General features: G+C 34.9%; 1 protein-coding gene across 3 annotated transcripts in view; it reads right to left on the bottom strand.

Moving 5' to 3' along the window:
* The window catches only part of LRBA (LPS responsive beige-like anchor protein), a 737,360-nt gene that overhangs the window by 365,759 nt on the left and 346,726 nt on the right, over positions 1-24,875 (bottom strand). For all 3 annotated transcript variants that reach the window (XM_059922597.1, XM_059922598.1, XM_059922596.1), the window contains exon 37: positions 16,254-16,420. In XM_059922597.1, the coding sequence (XP_059778580.1) occupies positions 16,254-16,420 (167 nt within the window). The remainder of the gene's footprint in view (positions 1-16,253; positions 16,421-24,875) is intronic.

Consider the following 24,875-nt stretch of genomic DNA (forward strand, 5'->3'; position numbering starts at 1 on the left):
TTTGTAGTCAACCTCTACAAACCCACAGATCTGACTTTTACTCCTAAGTTTGCCTATTCCAAAATGTCACACAAATGGAATCAGAATATAGAGCCTTTTGAGTCTTGCTTCTTCCAGTGCAATGCACTTAAGAGTCATCCACACTGCTGCATGTCTCCGTAATTTGTTCTTTTTTATTGCTAAATAATATCCTCTGTACAGATATAGCACAGATATTTTTATCTGCTACAAACATTCAGAATAGTGGGGGGGGTTTTTCTGTGAACTATATTTTCATTTCACTTGAGTAAATATCTAAGAGTAGGACTCTAGGGTTACATGATAACTTTATAAGAAGCTGCTAAATAGTTTTCCAAAGTGGCAATGCCATTTGCATTCTATTCTAGTTTGCATTCCCATCAGCAATGTGTAAAAGTTCCATAATAGTTTGAAATAGAGATATTCAGTGGTTTTCTCATAACTCCAGGCAGGCACTAAAGAAGAAATCTGATTGGTTGAGTGAGTAATCACATAACAAAAAGCATAGGCCAAAATGCTTTTCCACACGGCAAAATTCACTCATCTAACAAAATTCAGTTTAAATGTCATTGTTTCCCCTATAAATTTAGAAATGATTACTCCTCACTGTTGTCATATCACTTAGTTCATAATACTAGAGTTTGAATAGTATTTACCATCTGATGTCATGGTTATTTATATGTATCTGTTTCCCTGTTTGTTCTGAATTCCTTGATAATATTATGACTTATTCAGCTCTGAATTTTTATCATGTCAGACGGTGCCACATATCAAGCAATAAACAATTTTTGCTAAAATAAAGTAAATAAGGGGAGAACTTCCACTCTGGCTAAGACAGAGTAACTACAATTTACCCTACAAAATAAAACAATGGAAAACACCAAATAAAATAAAAGAAACAACAGTTTTTAAGACACTAGACCTCAGAAAACTAAAGAGAAAGATCCCTTAGAATTGGAAAAAACCAAGGAGTCCTACAGTTTCCCAGGCTCACTGTTTTAAGATTTCTAGCCCAAAACACAGGGAGGGGGAAGCTAAGCAAAGTCCAGTCCAGTTCAGTTCTCTGAGTTGAAGAGACAGACCTAAGTGTCTGAGAGAAGGTGGCGAGAGTTCTTAGGACCAAGTACTGAAGAGGAGAGGGCTGAAAAGAGAAAGAACACCAGAGATGTGAAGGAGGTTGCCCTCAAGTATTCTGTAGAGCACCACTCACTGCAAGCATGTAAGGAAACTACCCAAGGCCAGAGAAAGAATGACAATGGGAGAGTTCAATATCCCTCTCTCAATAATTGATAGGACAAGTCGACAGAAAATCATTAAGGTTATATAAGATGTGAACAACACTATCAACCAACTTGACCTAATTGACATTTACAGAACACTATACCCAATGACAGCACAATACACATTCTTTTCAAGTGTAATTGAAATATTCACCACAACAGACCATATTCTGGGGCATAAAACAAATTTCAAAAAATTAACATCAGTTACTTGCAAACTAAGTAACATCTTTCTAAATATCCCTGGTTCAAAGGAAAAATCAAAAGAAAATTAGATTTTGAACAGAAACAAAATGAACATACAACCCATCAAAATATGTGAGATGCTGCCAAAGCTGTACCTTAGAGCTAAATTTATTGTACTAAAAGCCTATATTAGGAAAAAGTCTAAAAAGCATTGACCTTAAGTAAAGCAATAGTAAATAAAACGCAAAGCAGAAGAAAGGAAATAATAAAAATCACAATGAAAATCAAAGAAATAGAAAAAAGAGAAAGAAAAATTCGTGAAGCAAAAAAAGAGAGAAGACACAAATTACCAAGATCAGAAATAAGACAGGAAACATCACCACATATTTTGCAAACATTAAAAGAATAATAAAGGAATATTATGAATAAGTTGATGCCACTAAATTGGACAACTTTGATAATAAATGAAAAGAGCTCTAAAGTATTAAAAAAACTGACTTTGTAGCTTAAAAATTCACCGAACAAAATTCCAGGCCTACTTGGCTTGGCTAACAAATTCTATAAAGCATTTAAGAAATAAATATTCATTTTACATAAACTATCCAGATTATGATGTGGAGGAATGACTTCCCACTCATTTTGAGGCTGGCATTATCCTGATACCAAAACTTGTCAAAGGTGTTAAAAGAAAACCAGAGACCAATGTTAGTCATGAATGTAGATGTAAAAATTCTACACAAAATCACAAAATTTTACCAAACAAATTCAATGATATATGAAAAGGATAATACTTCATGACCAAGATGAGTACATCATCAGAATGCAAGATTGGTTTAACATCCAAAAATTATTGTTTTAACATTAAACACCAAATTAAACTAATAAGAGAAAACCATTCCTGATAAATACTCTCAGCAAACTAGGAACAGAAGCTAGCTTCTTCAATCTGATAAAAGGTATCCATGAAAAACCTACAGGAACATCACATTTAATGATAAAGGACTGAATGTCTCCCTCACCCCTCAGATCAGGATAAGGACAAAGATTTATACTCTCATCACTTCTATTCAACATTATGCTAGATAATCTGGCAAGGGAAAAGAAAAACACCCTCCTCAAAAAAATCCAAACTATAAAGAAATAAGTAGGGAATTCCCTGGTGGTCCAGTGGTTAGGACTCCAAGCTTTCACTGCTGAGGGCAAGGGTTCAGTCCCTGGTAGGGGAACTAAGAGCCCACAAGCCCTGCAATGCGGCAAAAAAAAAGAGGAAGAAGTAAACTATCTTTTTTTTGCTGACGATATAATTGCCTACATATAAAATCAGACAGAAACTACAAAAATCTACTAGAATAATTGAGTTAAATAAGGCTGCAGGATACAAGATCAATATCCAAAAAATCCTGTATTTCTATCTGCCAACAATGAACACTCAGAAACAGAAGTAAAATGTTTCCAACAGAAAATATGAAATACATAGGTATATATCTGAAAAGATGGGCAATATGTATATACTGATAGCTACATAACATTGCTGGAAGAAATTAAAGACTATATAAATGTAGAGACATTCCTTTTTCGTGGGTTAGTAGACTCAATATAATTACGATGTAAATTCCCCCAAAATTCATCAACAAAATCAAATCAAATCCCAGCAGGATAGAAACTGACAAGCTGATTCTAAACTACATTTGGAAATTCCAAAGACCTATACTATCCAAAATAACTCAGAAAAAGAATAAAGCTGGAAGACTAATACAACCCGACTCCAAGACTTGTAAAGCTACAGTAATCAAAGACCATGTGGTCCTGGCAGAAGGATAGTCAGAGATGAAGAGAACAGAAGACAAAGTCCAGAAATAAACCGATATATAGATGGATAACAGATTTTAGACAAAGGTGCAAAGGTTATTCAGTGGATAAAGAACTGTCTTTTTAATAAATAGTGCTGGAACAAATGGATATTCACATGCAAAATATGACCTATGAATATATTCAACAGCATGGATGAATCTCAAAATAATTATGCTGAGTGAAAGGAACCAGGAAAAAAAAGGAGCACAAACTGGGTAAATCTATTGACAAGTTATTCTAGAAAATATAAACTAGTCTATATTGATCAGTGGAAGCCTGGGGGTAGGGAAGGTAGAAGAGAAGGAATCACAAAAGGGCAGGAGGAAATCTTTTGATTGCGGTGATGATTTGAAGGAGATACATACATACATACATATATATATATATATATATATATATATATATATATATATACACATAAAAACTGTACACTTTAGGGAATTCCCTGGCAGACCAGTGATTAGGCACCCATGCCTTCACTGACAAGGGCGTGGATTCAATCCCTGGTCGGGGAACTAGGATCCAGTAAGCCATGTGGTGTGGCCAAAAAAAGAAAAGAAAAATAACTAATAACCAAGTGCTCTGCCCCAATATTATATATCTAGTAAGAAAAGAGATGCAAACTAAATCACTAGCTATACAATATTAGTATATCATCTCAAAGAAAGAATTAAAAGAATAGGTGCTGCAATTGGCTAAATAAGGGCCCCCAAAGATGTCGACATACTAATCCCCAGAATTGTGAATACATGGCCTTACATGGCAAAGGGATTTTATAGGTGTGATTAAATTAAAGGTGTAGAGATGAGGAAATTATCCTGGATTATCTGGGTAAGCTAATGTAATCACAAGGTCCTTATAAGTGAGAGGCAGGAGGGTTAAAGTGAGGGAAGGCAAATGATGATAAAAACAAAGAAAAAGGAGGAGACAACAGAAGCAGAGTTGAAAATTTGAAGATGCTGTGCTGGGGAATTTGAAGCTGGAAGAAGGGGCCATGAATCAAGGAATGCAGGCATCCTTTAGAAGTTCAAAAAACTCAAGAAAATGTATTCTCCAGAGCCTCCAGAAGAAACACAGCGTTGCTAACCAAGTTTAGGCTTCTGAACCCAAAAAACAACTGTTATTCAAGCCACTATATTTGTGGTAATTTTTACAGTAGTAATGAGAGACTAATACAGGCTCTACAGTCAATGTGGTTCTTTGTTCCCAACAGTAAGCGCTCAATCTAATTAGGCATATAGTAAAAGTTCCTGATATTGATGGAAACAATGGATTCTTTGGGAATGGGAGAACATATGAAAGACAACTCACTGGATATTTATTCCTGTGGACCCTAGATATCTACGGGTAAAGTCCAAAATTCAGTCTGTGCCCAATCTTTAGAGCCTCCTTTGAAAACCCTGAAAGAAAACTCACATAAGCTATTCCCTAGGCTGACTTTAAAACAATATAAATTCTTTTGGTGGGTTTGGAGGGAGAGAGAGGTATCAAAAGACCTCAAGTGAATCTTGGGTTTGGGAATGATTTATTAGTGTTACCAAATCATACTAAACACAGGCTGGGACCAGACAAGCTACAGACAATGTGCACAGAGCAATCCACTGTTGTTTTTTGTTTTATTTGGTTTTTAATTTGGCATGTGGCCTAGGTCTCATGAAAAAGAGAGAATGATAAACAAATTCCAAACCACAAACTTGATTTTCCAGTTCCTTTCTATTTTTATCATATGCTTAAACTTTGAAACCTATACTTCCTTTTTTCAATCACTAAAAAGACACTTATTAACTGCCTAAAATATTCCAGGTAATATTCCCAGCACATTTTAATGAACAAAAATAAATATAATAATTTCTCTAATGGCATTTATATGTTAAGAGTCTGGGGCGATTCAAAAGCAATTACCATTCATTGACACAAGGGCTGTAACATGGGAAGTAGAGGTTGTTATAGGAGACATGGCAGGACACCTAAACTAGAGAAGGAAACAGAATATATACGTAGAGGCTTAGAGACAAGATGGACAAACACTGAGAAGAGCATGAAGCACAAAGTGAAAGCATTCTAAACAGAAAATGCTATAAGACTGCTTTAGCATGATACCAGCAGAGCCAGAAAATCCCAGGACATACTCACAATGAAGTAGCAATCTCTTAAATTCTATGTTCTATGAGGACAGTACCCATGTCTGTCTTTTCTATTGTTATAGCCTCAGCAATTAACACAATGCCTGATACATAATACGTGTTTAACAAATATTAGTTCCAAAATTAACCAATTCTGAAAACTTAATCAGAAAAGCATCAATAAAAGGAAGGATGGAAGGAAGAAATAAGGAGGAAGAAAGAAAGACACTTGGAATGACTGACGAATGAGTAACTAAATGACTTCATGAAAGTCATTCAGTCAAGCTCAAAATGGTGAAGATTTTGAGTCTTGTTTTGTCAGAGATCACTTGTAAAATCTCCAACAAATTATTTAACCTCTCAACAACTGTTTCCTCACCTATAAAATGCGGTAAGGCATAGATTAGGCACATCCTACCATACCTTACAGTGTTAAATATGACTATACCAGGTGTTTTCAAGGAAAGTGCATAATACGTTAACCTACGTGTTGTTTCTAAGACACAGAAAGCATTTGGTAAGAATTTACTGAACTCTGAAAGTAAAGTAAAAAATTTTCTAATTCTGAACATGCAACCAAAAAATTTTATTTTTAACATCAAGCTTTAATTCTCAATTATCCACAGTTATAGGGAAACAATGTAAGGGAAACCCAAGAGACAATCGCTCAGTACTTCCTCAGAAGTATATTCTTCCCAGCAAAAGTTACAAACCTATGGAATAGCAGCAAGAAAAATATCGAAAAGAATTACATACCTTTGCCTAAACCACCTTGTTTACTTATCTTGCTATATTTCCTTTATCATGCTTCCACTCAGTCTCTCTCCCCCATGTTTATTTATTTATTTATTTTTAGCTGGACCACTTGAGAATTAGTTATAGACAGCATGACGCTTCAACCCTTAAGTAAACGTATCCCCTAAGAACAACAATGGTATTTTCTTATAAAACAATACAATTATTATTCAGAGATAGTATTAATTAGTCAGAAATTAACTATTAATACAATATTACATATAATATTGAATCTATATTCAAATTATTCCAATAATATTTATAGTTGCTTATGTGGTGTTGTTTTGATCCAGGTCCAATCAAACATCACTTTCATATGTAAGTAATATTTGAACACTGATACGTATCATTTACTAAAAATTCAATACACTTTAAAAATAATAACCCAATATAAGATGATGAGAGATATAGAGGGGCAGGGCAGAAAGCTAGAAACAGTCCTAGATTATAAATTAGGAGGTTAGGTTCCACTTTGATTTTATTCTAACAAGCTTCCATTGGACCAATATTCCCTTTGCAGGCTGCAGAGTGATTTTCACATCATGAGATGATCGTAGAGCAATGAGTAACAAACCCATGATCTCTTGATGTCAGCTAGGATGGGACCCTTCTTATCTATATTGTATATTGGGTTCTAATTAAGAACAATATTTATAAGGCTTTTTATTGGTGGTTTGATTTTTGCATGAAAAAAAGTTTGGACACAAACAAGCTAAATAAGTAAAACTAAAAAAATAAGTAAGTAAAAGGTAGGTAGAAAGCGTAGAAAAAGAAAAATCAAATTCCCAAAAAATAAAGAGTGACACTCACACCTGTACTTCTTGAAACAAAACATCAAACATGGATAAACCTTTCAATGTTGACTGAAGTAGCAAACTGTAAGGTGTAAAAACACAAGCTTTATTATTTGAAAAGTCATGAATGTCTCTAAGCCTTCATTTACTCCAAGGCAAACTAGAAATAATAGTATCCACTTTACAGGGTTATTGTGAAGATCCAATGAAAGTTTTGTAAAGGAATTAGCCAGTGACTGGCAGATTGTAAGCACTCAAAAACCTAGTACCAATTACTAACATTAAGAAGTTACATAATGGTTATAAGTATAGACTCTGAGTCAGACTACCTGGGTTCAAATGTTAACTCAAAAGAGAAGGCCCAAATCAATAATCAGAAATGAAAACAGAGAAGTTACAATTGACACCACAGAAACACAAAGGATCATAAGAGACTACTAAGAGAAACTATATGACAATAAAATGGACAACCTAGAAGAAACAAATTCTTAGAAAGGTACAATCTCCCAAGACTGAACCAGGAAAAAATAGAATATATGAACAGATCAATTACCAGTACTGAAATTGAATCAGTAATTTAAAAACTCCCACCAAGCAAAAGTCCAGGACCAGATGGCTTCACAGGTGAATTCTACCAAACATTTAGAGAAGAGTTAACACCTATCCTTCTGAAACTATTCCCAAAAATTGCAGAGGAAGGAACACCTCCAAACTCATTCTATGAGGCCACCATCACCTTAATATAAAAACCAGACAAAGATACCACACACAAAAAAAAATTACAGGCCAATATCACTGATGAACATGATGCAAAAATCCTCAACAAAATACTAGCAAACTGACTCCAACAATATATTAAAACGATCATATACCATGATCAAGTGGGATTTATTCCAGGGATGCAAGAATCTTTCAATATCCACAAATGAATCAGTGTGATGCACCATATTAAAACACTGAAAAATAAAAACCATATGGTCATCTCAATAGATGCATAAAAAGCTTTTGATACAATTCAACATCCATTTATGATAAAAACTCTTCAGAGAGTGGTCATACATGGAACACACCTCAACATAATAAAGGCTATATATGACAAAACCAACAGCAAACATCACACTCAATGGTGAAAAGCTGAAAGCATTCCATCTAAGATCAAGAACAAGACAAGGACGCCCACTCTCACCACTTTTATTCAACATAGTTTAGGATGTCCTAGCCACAGCAATCAGACAAGAAAAAGAAATAAAAGGAATCCAGATTAGAAAGGAAGAAGTAAACGTGTCACTGTTTGCAGATAACATGATGCTATACATAGAAAATCCCAAAGACGCTACCAGAAAACTACTAGAGCTCATCAATGAATTCGGCAAAGTTGTTGTATACAGAAGTAATAACCAGAAATCTGTTGCATTTCTATACACTAGCAATTAAATATCAGAAAGAGAAAAAAATTTTTAACATTTTTATTGGAGTGTAATTGCTTTACAGTGGTGTGTTAGTTTCTGCTGTATAACAAAGTGAGTAAGCTATAGGTATACATATATCCCCATATCCCCTCCCTCTTCTGTCTCCCTCCCACCCTCCCTATCCCACCCCTCTAGCTGGTCACAAAGCACCAAGCTGATCTCCCTGTGCTATGTGGCTGCTTCTCACTAGCTATCTATTTTATATTTAATCAACTTATTTTAATAGTTAACATTTGCCATCTTTGCAATAATTTGTGTTAACATCTCCCTCCTCCTTTAAGCCTCAGGCTCTAATGCCAACCAACTATTGTTGCTTTCTTCTCACAGGTAATCTGTCTGAAATAAATAAAATGCATATGAAATAAGATTTTGTTAGTTTAACTTGTTCATTGTCACATAACCAGTTAGTGAAAGAGTCAGGAATAGAAATACAGATGTCACACTAGAGTTCTTTCCACGAAATCACACTGATCTTTTACCAAAGAAAGACTAAAGATGGATTAAAAAAAAAAAAAAAAAGGCTTTTATTTCCTTATTTATGGCTATATACAGTGAGAAATTATCATCACTGCTTTTAAGCTATTTATAATTTTCTGTTCACTCTCCCATTGCCTCTCTTAGACAGAAAGTTCTATGAGGGCAAGAGACATATCTGTTTTACTCATATTGGTTTTTGGAGTGCCTTACTGTGCACAGTAAATGATGCACAGCTGGTGTTAAATAAATACGAATAGAAAAAGTCCTCCAATAGGCAGGAGAAACAAAACTTGAAACAGCCAAGTATCAGCTACAAGAATAGCCTACAGTAGTCTTAAGTGGAAGGCAGCCCTGACAACAAATTGCAAGTTTGGCTAAACTACTGCTGTGGTTTTCAAGTGATTTTTGTACTGGGGTACTTGTTAAAAACACAGATTGCATGGTTCCCTCTCCAGGTCTATATGAAACCACTAAATTTTCTCAAATTCCTTAAATAATTTCATCTGCTTCCAACCCTTTAAGATACTTCTGAAAATTTTTGATTATACCAAAAATTATACCAGGGACTATTAAAGTTCAAGGACTCCCCACCCAAGTTACAATTTAAAATTACCTATTGAGCTTCAAATTTTCCTAATCGAAATATTCAAAGTAAATTGTTACAGAAAAGTGTTCTTTACAGATAGAAACCAAAATTTCCAAGTCTGTAACTATTATCTACAGTACATCTCTTTTCAGATATATTCTATTTCTACTACGTTTTTCTTAATTTCTGAATTAATACCATCCTTCATAAAATACCACCAGTTGTGATAAAAATATTTTTGAACTTTACTGTTTAAATTTCTTGCTGCTTTGGTTGAAAGAAATTTATCTGATTTAATACCTAGCATAATGATAAGGTTAGATAAGTTATGAATGAAGACAAGTAGTCTACCTGATTAAAAAAAAAAATTATTTAGGATATACTACAGGCTCATCACTAAGCTAGGAACTATGGCAATAACATAAAGTGAACATCTTATAACCTACACACAAAACAAACAACACAGTATACTGTCAGGTACCAAATTCTGCAGCATATATTGTGCATAACTGTCAGAGAACTTAGGAGGAAAGACTATCAAGAAAAACAGGAAGAGACTTCACTGAATAATGAAACTGAAAGGGGATTTCAAAAATGTACACAAACTTTTTGGTGTCTTTAGTGAACATACGTGCAATAATTTGTATTTCTTTTTCAATGTGTTTTTTTTTTTATGGTTGCAACTTATTAACTTTGAATTGTCGGTACTTAATACCATAACTTATTTTATTGTTTATTTCTTTAAAATTACTTTGTACCAAAAATATTTTACCCAAAATTATTATAAGAACATATTCATTTTGAATATTATAAAACATGTTAATTGCCTATAAAATTATGTAGTTTTTGCCTTATATTATTAGAAACTATAGCTATTCAATTCTCATATACTCAGCATCACTGATTTACAAAACATAAGTCATACATTTCTAGTAAGTCATTCAGTGTACTGTTAGATTTGACTAATAATAAAAGTTGTATCATAAGCATGTATAACTATATAACACAACTACACCGTGGCCATAAAATATGAGGGAAAAAGAACTGCTCCTCAGTACTGACACATCAGCATGTCTTCATGATAGATTGATACCAGAAATTTCTTTGCAGCAACATGGATGCAACTAAAGATTATCACACTAAGTGAAGTAAGTCAGACAGAGAAAGGCAAATACCACATAACATCACTTATATGTGGAATCTAAAATATGGCACAAATGAACTTATATACGAAACAGAAACAGACTCGCAGACATAGCAAACAGACTTGTGGTTGCCAAGGGGGAGAGGGAGTTGGGGTGGGGGGGGATGGACCGGGAGTTTGGGGTTAGCAGATGCAAACTATTATATATAGGATGGATAAACAACAAGGTCCTACTGTATAGCACAAGGAACTATATTCAATATCCTGTAATAAACCACAATGGAAAAGAATATAAAAAAGAATGTATATATATGGATAACTGAGTCACTTTTCTGTACAGCAGAAATTAACACAACATTGTAATCAATTATACTTCAATAAGAAAATAAATTTAAAAAATATCAACTTATCACAAAACTAAGAACATGAACAAGTCTCATTATGTTCTGGTCATAGGTATTTAATGTGCTTAGTGTTTGAAACTATTCTTTTCATGTAAACACTTTCAAATACACCTGTTTTCTTTAACTGACATCTCCATAGATTCTTCCATTTGTTTTGTAAGCTATTGATTTTTTTCTTTCCTTTTAAGAAAGGGAACAAGGAGGGGGTAAATGGGAAAAATGTTCGGTTTATTAAGCCATCTTATAATGTTATTGTCGGGATTGGTTATAAAGAATTTCTAGCATCATCAAAGCTCCAGAGAGAGCAATGAGTGGTGCTTGTACTGATGTCAAGCACTAGCTCCCAGGGGTGGGTAGGAATAAAAACAAAAGCATTTGAAAGAATAAGATTGGGTATATTATACCTATGACTAGACATCTGCTTGATTACCCATGTACTATAATGAAATCATACGCCTAAAATGAACTCTTGATAAGGAAAGTGTGTTAGCACTTTAATTTCTCTAGAAATTCACTGGTATTACCTACTTAATAAAAAACTGGAGATGAAGAATGTTTTCAAAAGACATAATGCACTTTCGTTGAAATGGGAAACACATCCAAAAAGATGAGTTCAATATTAAATTTCACCAGCGAAAGATTTTTTTTTAAATCAGAAATTATTTTCAAAAAAATCAAGGTGTTTTTTTTGGTTGTGTTTTAAAAAGAGTAACTGATATAAACCCAACACTGCCCTAATCTTAGTTTTTTATAGGTCAAGTCCATTAGCTACTGCTTTCTTCAAACAATGGCATATAAAAAGAAAATGGGATATTTCCTACAAAGATTAAAAATTCTTTAGGCCTTTCCTTTCCTTGGACTCTGGATTTTAAAATGACATAGTACAAAATAAAATAGTAATGTTAATATTGATAGTTTGCCCATTACAGGTCAGCTAACTGTCCACTGGAACAGTTACAAAGCTGTTAGTTTCGATTTCACAAGGCCAATCAATACAGAGGCATACTGTTTCAATTTTGCCTGCATTGATTTTTTTTTTTTTATAACACTCCAACCTTACAGCATTCATCTTTCTGAAAGAAGGAAGATTTGATTTACTGAAGAAAAATTGGAGAGAGCATCACAAAGATTTTACTGGCAAGCTTGTGACACAGAAAAAAGATGAATGTCTTTCAGGGAGAGACGCCTCTAGCTTGAGGGCATCCATTAGAACACATTCAAGCAATCTGAAACGGAGTTTCTTAAAGCAGCAGAAATATAAACCTAAATACAGTCTCCTAAACTAATCAAAAGCATTCAAGAATCTTGATAAGAGATTCTCTTAAAAACTCCTAAACCTTATTACTTCTAAGATAATTTATGTTTCTAGCTCTATCCATGCATTTTTCAGAGGAGAAGAGAACCACCTTCTTTCCCGGACTAATACCAAGAGCGAATTTCCATGGTACATTAGTCAGCCTATTAGAATGCAATGAAGGACGATATGAGAAAAGGGTAGTATGTCCTCTGAGACTTCCATCCAGTGTTCTCCATCATCTCTCCTCATCCTTCTTACATTCAGCCACTTTACCAGGTGTCATCTACATGAAAGATGATTTGTCTTCTGACCCAAATAAACACAATGCCTGCTCCATGCACCGGAAAAAAATTACTTCTGCCACTCTGTTCATTTGTGGCCTCTTTCTTGCTTATTCCACTATTCTTATCAAGCTCTCTCTGTTTTCACCTGAGCCTCACTCCAGGTGACAGTAATGTATGGATGAACAGGTACTTGTCTGTCCCATTATTTCCTGAAATCTCTAAGCATTTGAAAAAATGCAATGACAGTAAAGGGCACACAGTTATAAGAGCTCTAAGGGAGGAATACTTTCTTTACCTGCCAATGCAATAGTCTAGGCATCAAAGAAAGGAGAGAGAGAGAAAGAGAGAGAGCTCCTCTCTCTTTCTCTTGTGGCAAAAGCTGGTATAAGCGGGATATTAAGACACAAATTGCATTCAGGCAGGTCACTAGGTGTCAAAAGATATTAGATGCCTGCTGTGAGGAAACAACAATTCCCATCTGCTTCTGAGAAAATAATATTTTCATTTTCAGTTTTTATTGAATGGAAACTTTTGGGAATATGTCTTTATAAAGGGTATTAAGTCTAGCAAGTATAACATGTTCAAAATGGCTATAATCATCATTGTGTTATCCATAAAGCAGCAGATTTCATTTGGTCTCTTTAGATGGGATAAATTGGATTCTTTTTTTCCCGGCTTGCAGTTTTGTTGCAGGACCAGATGTTTCTCAAATGCCACATGCTGAGGCTCCTATACTGAATGTAGCACCTGACCTTCTCTATAATTGACTAAAAATATTGATGTAATGGCATGGGTCTGATTGTGATTTATTAAAACCACTGCCGATCCCAGGCCAGCTGCCAGGATTGCAGCCCGCTGATCGTGTGGCATTAGGAAAGCCATCAATAGTGAAACAAAACAAATGACATTAATGGGAAGTATTAGGCCTACATAGCCATGGCTACAAGGAAATTTATGTGGATTCCAAAGGAGGGTCAAAATAAAAAATGCCACAAATGAAATTTCTATATATTCTAATATGATTGAATTTATAAGACAAAATGCTACTATAATTCTTAAGATAAAACACAAAGGAATTATACTTAAAATAATTTAATCCTCTTTACTAGAATTTTGCTCAATGTGCATATTTCTTTTAACAGGCTTAGGATAGTTAAATGCATTATAGCTACAGTATGACTCTGATTTCTCTCTAATGCCATTTATGTTTTCTAGAATTATGCTAAGTGAAGAACAAAGTACACTGTGTTAGTCTCATTTATTATAACCATGTCCATGATTTACAAGCTGATTATGCAAGCCTCATACAAGGGAAATCAGAATAGTTAACCACTCTCAAAGAATGGTAAGCATACGTTTTATCAACTACATTTTCTTACATAGCTTCCTAAAAAAGGGCACCAAGGTCTAGAAATCCACTCTAATTGGAATTAATACTGAAAAGGTCTACTTTAAGATAACTGTATTAAAGGCATTAGGGAACAACCAGGTATTCCAAATAAGTAACAGCTGAATGTGACACTGAACTAAATACAACGACAAAAATATCAGCATGGAGGCAATGTGCTTTGCTAAGCATTGTTTTTAATAAAATCTAAGTAAGTTATGAGATTTATAAAGAGGAAAATATCAATTCACTAATATCAATTTTCCTTTCAATGACGCATCCTTGGTTGTTGCTCTTAATTAAAAATGTACACATTTAAAAGCAAACAGTTTGACAGCTATTTTTACTTGGGAGCAAAAAAGTAAAAAATGTTCTGTAAATTTGGGGAAATATTAAAATTTCAGAATTCAATTTTTTCTGGCTTTATAGAATAATAGAGTCAAACCCTTGAACAACTCTATTACAGAAACACTAATTATTTCTAGACAAATACATTTCACAGTCCATTTAGTTCTCCAAGATACTTTATTACACCAAAATCACTTCAGAAAAACGCTTTCGTGTTGACAGCACAGGTATACTGAGCTATACAATGGTATAGCTATCACAAGAAAGAATTTTGATCTTATAAAAATGACCCCTTTGGCATAAGTTGCCTAAAGGTTTTCATTTTAAAATTGTAAAACTCCTTTTAGGTAAAAAAAAAAAAATTTTAAGCCTAAAAAAAAAAAGTAACAAACACATATTTAGTTCCCAGTATGTGCCAAGCACTGTACATCAAAGTAATCTTCTAATTTATTCAGTACCAGGTGTCAAAATGACTATAACAAATCTGTTACATTAAAGTATCTGGAAACTCTAAAATCCTCAATACAACTCCCCTTCCCCAGTCCCCTCCAAACACACACCCATGGGCTTTTAGATGTTGCAATATAAGGCACTAGAGAGTCCTGACCCAGTAATTCATGTCATTCCCATGACCATTCTTGCAGCTGAGATCAGCTGGAATAGTAATTAAAACAAACAAACAAACATGGTTTCTGCTTTTACTCACTCCTTTTGCCTTCAAGACCTTGACCTGCATGCCTTCCTCTGAACACCAAAAATGATATGCCCAGAAACATAATTCATTTTAAGTATTCTCCACAATAAGCATGATGAGATATATCTACTCTATATTAGTGAATACTTGTACTCAAAACAAAAACATCCCATATCAGATAGGTTTCAACTCAACTAGTTTAAAGTTCAGCTTAAAAAAAAACTAAAATCTTTTTCAGTTTACTGGAAAATCTCTAAAACTAGACTTTGATGTCTGCTAGACACATGAATTGCTTAAAACACAAGCAGAAACCAGTTACGCCTATATATAATATACAAGTAATTTTCTATTTTCTTTTGTTGTTGTTGTCTTCCAGAAAAAGTTATGCAGAAAAGAGGAATTAAAAAATATCTTTCTAATGGGAAAATAACATTAACATTAACATTAATGTTTTTCATTAACATTACTTAAATGAGTCAAAACATGTTCCTAAGACTTGTAGAATAAAATATTCCAAAAAGACTAAATTTTATGATTTATCTAAGTTCCTTAGTCCTAGAATGTAAATATTTTGTTTCTAAAATTAGAATAAAAAATTGCACCTTCAGTTTGGTAATCTTAAAAGGAGGTAGATGTAGTAAATAAAATTTTAAAGATGGTATTTTTTCATCACAGCCCTGTAATTTGCAACAAAATTCAAGAAAACAACACATATTATTATGTTTTCAAATTTATGTGTTAAAAACTCAAAAGTGTAAAATAGGGAATAGTTTCTTAAAATAAAGTATTGTACTTGTATAAATTCAGATGTAAGTGCAACTAGTAAAAGCAGTTTACGCTAACTACTTCCCTTAACAGTTCACTTCAAAATGAATAAATATATGAGCAACTATTCTTTTAGAAGTAGTTGAAGGGAACTGAAATATCCACAAAGATCCATAACTATACTCATACTGATTTTCTCCTTCCCCTTTGCTTTAAATTCATCGTAGAAGATAAAATACAAAATTAAATTACTTTGTTCTTCATCTGGCCTTGATCATATCCAAAGCCATTTATCTAAACCAAGGACTTCTATAGAAAATCAGTGGCCAAATCCTAAAGGTATAACTTTACCTCACTGCAGAATTTCCCCAGGCTCCATGCTTGTCTGTGAGAATGTTGATAATTTTCTGGATTAGCTGAGTTGCTGTCACATGGTCTCGATATTTGGCTGCTCTAATCAAATGATCACACATCTTCTCATCTTCTCGTCTGTCTGCTGAATACTGGGCACACAGTGACTTGGATAGGAAAAAGAAATATCTATTAATACTATAAAAATATGGAAACAAACCCTTTAAATGCATTATGAAATAATCTCTAATATGAACTGAACCAACCAAAAATTTAAAGTGACTTTTACATCACTCATTAACTGAATTGACAGAGTTGGTGATCTACTCTCAGTACAACAATCCCCCAAGAATTTATTTCTCTGAAGTCACTCATAAGATACACTCAGAAGTGGTTAATATTTAAGCAGAGACCTGAATAAAGAGAAGAAGCCAGTCATGTGAAGATGCAGGGTCCACATTACAAGCAGCATGAAGGGCGGTTGCAAAGCACTCAAGCAAAGTGAATAAAGGGAAGAGTGGTATGAAATGAGTTTGGAGAGGCAGGCAGGGGCTGCATCATTTAGTACAGTGTAGTTATGGTAAAGAGTTTAGATTTTATTCTAATGCAATGGAATACCAGTAGAAGGTTAATTATGGGAGTGATGTGATTGATTTACATATTAAAATGATCACTAGAAGCTCCATTTAGAGAATGGATTGTAGTGGAACAAGGGGGTTAAGGAGGGAGGCTACTACAAGGCTACTGCACAAGTCCAGAAAAGAGACGCTGGTGGCCTGCAATAGCAAACTGAGCCGGTTCTCAACACCTTTAGAAAATGACAAAAACAGTTTGGTCTTTTAAACCTTAGCTATGTAAAATGGACCACCAGCACTAGAATCACCTAGGAACTTATTAAAAATGCAGAATTATAGGTCCCACTCCACACCTACTAAATCAAAATCTGGATTTTAATGAGATCCCCAGGTGATTTATACATTAAAGCTTGAAAAGTACTTTCTTAGATATCAATTTTGCCAAAAAATTTTAGGATTCTTTAGCAATAATCAGATACAATACAATCATTAGTTTCCAAGTTGCTTATTTCTTTTCTTTTGGAATTCAGACACTTGTGGTGTCATGTTTATGGTGCTATACTACCTAGTTAATTAATTGTTTAAAATTAAAAAAACAATTAATGTAAACTTAATACTTAATTCTGGTCACAGAGTCTATTGGGCTCCTTTCCCTTAACCTCCAAATGAAAGCTCACGTATACATCCACATGTATATACAACCTATGATGAGTAATAAAAATTTGATGTTGAAATCCTTTCCTACTGTATACCAGTTTAGATAGATTGTTGCCATACACTATCCCCAGCACTGTCCCAGCAATAAGAGAGGGCCTTAACTGTCCTAAACCAGTGAGGGTAATCATCACACCCACACTGACAAACTGTCTGAGGGAACAGCACTTGATCTAATTGGTGCAATTAAGAGGAAAGGTCAGAAGTTTTGCTGGGTAATTCCTTCCTTCCTCTTAGGGTGTAAAAGAGGAAGTACATAATTCCAGGAGTATTGAAAGCTCTTTCTGTAGGAGAGAAGCAAGCCTGAGGATGAAGCTAAAACCCAAAGGGAGCAGAGCTATGAGAATTACAGAAATAAAGAGTAAGAGTAAGAGTTTATTCCAAATGGAATCATGAACTTCTGGATCAAAGACCAGCCTACGTTTACACTTTCTGTGAGACCTTTTTTTTTTTTCCTAAGACTTTTTACTAGAACCTGTAAGCTCCTGTTCAGTCATTGAAGGCCAGTGTGAAGTGGGTTTTCTGCTCCTAACACCATAAGCAACCCAACTGATATAGTGTTTATGTACATGCATAAGGAATCAAATATCTCTTAGTCTGTGCAAAACACTAGGCTATAGGGATAAAAAGTTGACTTAGCTTGATAGCCTTTGCCATGGAGAATCCTCACTCCTTACAGATTGTGAGGAGGCAAGTGGGAATAAAAGTACAGTAGCCCCTTGCTATGGGGTGGGGGAAATAGGATCCAGGGCCCCTACGGATACCAAAATTTGCAGATGCTTAAGTCCCTTTCACACATATCATATAATATATATTATATTCAATATATATGAATATATATTATATATGCATATGAATAAACATAAGATTGGGAAGCAAATCAAAAACCAGACTAAAGCATCATCCTTGGTAGTATCTCTTGTCAGTCTTGGGCAACTAACTCACTTTACCTCACTAGGTCTAACTGCTTTCATCTGCACAATGAGAGGATTATATTAGCTCTAGGAATTGTACAATTGGAAGATTTTGGCCAGCCTCTAAGAGGTTAGTTTTCATACACTGGTAAAGGCAAAGTACTTCTTTTACCTAAACACTGATATGAAGAAAATAAATCATGTTAGAAATTAGATTTATAAGAAATTAAAGGCAAATGCTGGATAGTATATTAAAAGACTGAGCCAAACCATAGGACAATTCAGTTTGTCAAAAATATGATTTGAGCAAATAAAAGAAAATATGATTAAGAAATACTTGAAGGGGAGTAGTTTAAGTGAAGATAACTAGGGAATGATTCCATTGTAACAAAAATGTCAACTGCTATGTGATATTTTCAGAGATTCATCCCAGAACTAGGCAGCAACCTACAGGTTATTTCACATCTAGCCCAACCATACACTGAAACCAATAGGACAATAGGACAAAATGGTAGACATTTGAAGACTTTTTATACCTTCACCATTCCCTACTATATACACAGTCTACCTTTGTCTAACCTTACCTGACAAGAGGAAATTAAAATTACTGATGGAAATTAGAAAATAACTGGCTTCTATACTCCCCTGAAACACCAGATACCTTCATATTAAATGTACTATTTAAAAGGCTATTATTTCTGTATTTTATTAATATTAGAATAATTTAACTTTATCAAATCATATTTTGCAAACATTTGATAAGCAACTAAAGTTTGCTTTAAAAGGCATAATTCTAAAAAGAAGAGTTCAAGGTATGTTAAATAGTAAAATGGTTTAAAGTGTTCTTTAATGGATCCTCCTTTACAATTTAAACAGCAACTTTTCATATCTGACATAAAATCTATAGATATAAATCACATTAAAGGGCTATTCTTTCCTGATTATCAATCTCTGTCTCATTGTGGAACATTATAGTCACATGTAACCTTAAAACATGATAAAAGGAAACCAAAGAAGAATGTTTTGTAAAGATATAATGAACTTGTATCTATTCTTAAAAACAACTTTAAAATGGAATTTGAATATATTCTTACTAAAAACCAATAACAAATTCAACATATGACATATCATTCAAAGTCAAGTACAGATGAGGAATATCTGCTTCAAGATCAAACACACGTTACTTATTGAAGGAGTATATATATTTGTGTGTGTGCGCTGTGTTTAAAGTTTGAGTGGAGGTACCCCAAGAGACCTTGCCAAAATGTACCATCAATAAAATCAAGGGTCAGGTCTAGTACTTGCATTCAATTTTACTTTACATCAACTTTTCTATATTCCTATTTTAAGCAAAACATAAACTAAGTAGTATGATGTCACAACAATAACCCCCAAAAATCTGAATCTTAAAAACAAAAGAAATAAGCATCTTGGAAACTACTAATTCAAATATATTTGATTATTGCTAAAGAAATCTAAGATTTATTAGCATAGAATTAATAAAATATAAGATAAATACACCTAGTTTTGAAAAAACATTCACTTACTTGCAGGGCGAAAATAAAGAGAGAAACAATTTAGACAACATTTATAATTCAAGTAACTATTCTGGATCTTTAAATGTAAATAAAGAAATGAAGACAATACCACATTCAGTCTTTCCTTCCAGATGCTATGTCTCTACCTAAGTTTACTATGTGTCCTTTTTATGAAAGCTCAGAGAGGAGTGAACTTAAAATTAAGCAGATTTTTCTATTATCCTCCTGCTATCACTCTGATCACCTTTCTCGGTGGTCAGACGTTTTCTGCATCACTTCCCAGTATGCTGGCATTTTCTCAAGGCTTTGTCATATGTCCCTTGGCAATATCATCCACTCCCATATCATCTATTATTATCAACTTAGATCTAGCTGTCAAATTTTTCATATCTAACCCAGCTGTTTTCCTAAGTTCAGACCCATATTTCTATTTGTAGGATAGTCTCCAATCATTCAATAAGTACCTAAAATTAAAAATGTACAAAACTGAACCTACCACCTTTATCTGAAACATGCTATTAAACTGAAAAGGGAAAGCTTTTCTATTTCTGTCATCTGTGACTTCTCAATTTCCCTCACTTCATATCCCACCACTACATTTTAGCAAAACCTCTTAACCACTCTTATCACTGTCCTAACGTAGATCTTTATTTGCTCACAACTCAGCTCTCGAAGTAATCTTCTGTCATTTTATGAGCAGTCCCAGAATTGTTCCTAGAAGAATTTACTTTGGTAAAACACAGATATATTTATATACCCAATCCTCAAAAAAATACATGATTGTCTAAAATATCGAACAATTAGAACCAAATTTTACTAGCCAGATCTGTGTGTGTGTGGCCTTCTTATAATTCACTAACATGGCATATAATCTTTTACATACCTGTCTATCCATCCTATATGCCAGATACACTCAGATTATATGCTATTCCCAAAATATCCTCAAGACATTTTCAAGACCCAGAAAGTATATTTCTCCTATAGCTTTTACAGGTGAAACAAGTATAAACATGTCTATTGAGAAGGTAAGATAGGAATTTGAAAGACAAACTACTAGAGAAGAGGAACTCATGCAGAGAAAGAGATATAGAAATAGATACTTTTGATTCTTTGGCTGAATATAAAAATGGAACAAAATATGAAAAATTCCAAAATAATTGGAAATTAAGCAATTCATCTCCAAGTAACAAAATATGGAAAAAAGATTAAATCAGAAGGAAAATTAGAAAAATTTGTGGGAATTGGCCACATGAGCATTTAAAATAAAATTTATAGCTTTAAATTTTATATTAGAAAATATTAAATATTGAAGGAAGAAATAATACAAATATTAAAATCAGATGACAGAAGCTAAGGAATACATTGCATCCAATTTTGCATTAAAGGAATAGAAAACTAAACACTAGTATAATTTGCCCAAATAAACACAAAAACTTTCAACAAAATACTACCTATAAAATGAATTATACATCAGGATGAAGTAGAGTTTATCCATGAAATACAAAGCTCGTTTAATATTTAAATATCAATCAGTATAATTCACTATAAAACAGAAAAGGAGAAAAACATATCACCTTAATCGATTTTTTTAAAAAAGTAATTAACATTCAAAACCATTTCATGAAAATTAATTAATTAATTAATTAACAAAACACTCTACAAACTAGGAATACAAAGAGACTTCCTAAACCTTAGGAAGGGCATCTATAAAACTCATTCAACTAAAACTGTGAATAAAATAGGTAGGTCCTCTCTCATGACTTCTATTCAGTATTATAAAAGAGATCCTAACCAGTACAATGAGGACAATAAATAAATAAATAAATAAAAAGATGGTTTGAAAAGGAAAGAGTAACAGAGTCTTCATTTGTAGTTATGTTCCTGTATGTTATAATCCTGAGGGTTCTAGGGAAAAACTACCAGAACCTATAAGTAACTTTGACAAGTCTCTTAGATACAAGGTTTATATACTAAAAATTAATTATATTTCTCCATGCTGGCAATATCAACTGGAAAATAAATTTTTTTAACTACTATTAAAAATAGCATTAAAAACATGAAATATTTAGCAATATATTGAAACATATTCCAATCTACACAATGAAAACCATAAAACATTGCTAAGTGAAATTAAATAAGTTAGGATATAGACAATGTTTATAGATTTAATAAGTCAGTTTTTCGGGGGGAGTCAAGATGGCGGACTAGGAGGACGCAGCATTCGTGTCTCCACACAACTAGGGCGCCTACCAGGCACTGGTGGGGGGCCACAGACACCTAAGGGGATGGGAGGAATCCCCAGTGACCTGGTAGGAGGTGGGGCATGGGGGGAGTGAAGGGGGAGGAGAAGTGGAGGCGGACAGGACTGGTGCCCCTGAGAGGTGGCTGGGGGAGGGGAAGGGATCCCACACCCGAAGAGGGAAACTGGGGGATCACTGGGAGGGCAGAGGATCAAAAGGGAGCGTTTCCAGAGTTCCCCTGCCCACTTGGGTCCCCGGGAGCCTGCTGAGATCCCGGGCCTGATCCTCTACCCACCGAGGCCCCCTCAGCCAGGCAGATCCTGAGGGAGTGGGAGGGAGGGAAGGGGGAGCAACAGTAAAGACTGGACCTACAGGACCAGCACCCCTGAGGGGTGGCAGGGGGAGGGGAGGAGTTACTACACCCAGTGAGACCCACCCATGGTTAGGGGTCCAGTGGGGACAGGGGACACCCTGGGAGACACACTGTGGGTGGGCGGCAGAGGAACGGAAAGAAGCGGTCAGCGCTTTCCCTGTCCACTTAGGCACCAGGGAGCCTGTTGGGCTCCCAGCCAAATCCTCTGCCCTCAGAGCCTCCCTCCTGCCATGCAGAACCCCAGCCCCGCCCCTATACCCCCACCAGGGGCCTACCTCTACACTCAGAGACCCCCTCTGAAACCCCCTCCAATGTGCTGGGCCTAAACCCCAGCCACACCCCCTCACTCAGGGCCCTACCTCCAAAACCCAGAACTGCACACTCCAAAGGCCCTCCTTTAGACGTTCTGCCTTTCCCTTTCCGTGCAGGTCCTAAGCAGAGGCCCCGCCCCACGCTTGAACGTTGCCCTGCCTAGGCCCCAGCCCCAGGGCCTTTTCCAACTATGTGGGTCTTGAGCTTAGGCCCCGGCCACGATCAAACATCACCCACTCACCAGCCTAGGTACCACCCCACCCCTGCCTAAGTTCCACCCCTGCCTAAACTCCACCCCCCATAGCAAAGGCTCTTTTTTTTTTTTCTTTTAGATTGGGGGTCTGTTTTAACTTGTTGATTCACAGTTCTTGATTCATTTAAATCTTTATTTTTTCAATTAAATGTTTCATTTTTCTAATTTTAATTTATCCTTTATACTTTGTTATTGTTCTGCCCCTTTTGGCTTGTTCCCCCTTTATTTATTTTTTCTTCTTTTTCTTTATTTTTTCTGTAGTGGTTTTGTTTTACCATGTTGCAGTTGTTCCAATTATATTATTTTTCCTAATATATTTTTTATCTTTCTCATTTTATTTCATTTTCCATTCTTTGTTATTGTACTGCTTTTTTTCTCTTTCTTTTTCTTTTTTTTTTTTTTTGCCACACCACCTGGCTTTCAGGATCTTGGTTCCCAGGCCAGAGGTCAGGCTGGAGCTCCTGTGGTGGGAGCTCCAAGTCCAAACCGCTGGACTAACAGGGAAACTCAGACGCTAGGGACTACTAATCAGAGTGAGGTCTCCCAGAGGTCCTCATCTAGGCAGCAAGACCTGGCTCTATCCAACTGCCTGGAGATTCCAGTGCTGGACACCTCAGGTCAAACAACCAGTAACACAAAAATAAAGCCCCAGCCATCAAAAAATAAAAATAAATAAGTGAAAAGACAACAAAATATGTTACAGATAAAGGAACAAGGTAATAACCTACAAGACCAAATAAACAAAGGCAAAATAGGCAACCTACCTGAAAAAGAATTCAGAGTAATGATAGTAAAGATGATCCAAAATCTCGGAAACAGAATGGAGAAAATACAAGAAACATTTAATAAGGATCTAGAAGAAGAAAAGAGCAAACAAACAGCAATGGACAACACAATAACTGAAATTAAAAATACTCTAGAAGGAATCAATAGCAGAATAACTGAGGCAAAAGAACGGATAAGTGAGCTCGAAGATAAAATGGTTGAAATAACTGCCAAGGAGCAAAATAAAGAAAAAAGAATGAAAAGAATTGAGGACAGTCTCAGAGACCTCTGAGACAACATTAAATGCACCAACATTCAACTGAGGGGGGTCCCAGAATTAGAAGAGAAAAAGAAAGGTCTGAGAAAATATTTGAAGATATTACAGTCGAAAACTTCCCTAAGAGGGGAAAGGAAATAGTCAATTAAGTCCAGGAAGCAAAGAGAGTCCCATACAGGATAAACCCAAGGAGAAACACACTGAGACATATTAATCAAACTATCAAAAATTAAATACAAAGAAAAAACATTAAAATCAGCAAGGGAAAAGCAACAAATAACATACAAGGGAATCCCCGTAAGGTTACCCCTGATCTTTCAGCAGAAACTCTGCAAGCCAGAAGTGGCAGGATATATTTCAAGTGATAAAAGAGAAGAAACTACAACCAAGATTACTCTATCCAGCAAGAATCTCATTCATATTTGACAGAGAAATCAAGAGCTATACAGACAAGCAAAAGCTAAGAGAGGGCAGCACCACCAAACCAGCTTTACAACAAATGCAAAAGGAAATTCTCAAAGTGGGAAACACAAGAGAAGAAAAGGACCTACAAAAACAAACCCAAAACAATTAAGAAAATGGTAATAGGAACATACATATTGATGATGACCTTGAATGTAAATGGATTAAATGCTCTAACCAAAAGACACAGACTGGCTGA

This window comes from Balaenoptera ricei, chromosome 5 (assembly GCF_028023285.1).
Source record: "Balaenoptera ricei isolate mBalRic1 chromosome 5, mBalRic1.hap2, whole genome shotgun sequence".
Classification (NCBI taxonomy): domain Eukaryota; kingdom Metazoa; phylum Chordata; class Mammalia; order Artiodactyla; family Balaenopteridae; genus Balaenoptera; species Balaenoptera ricei.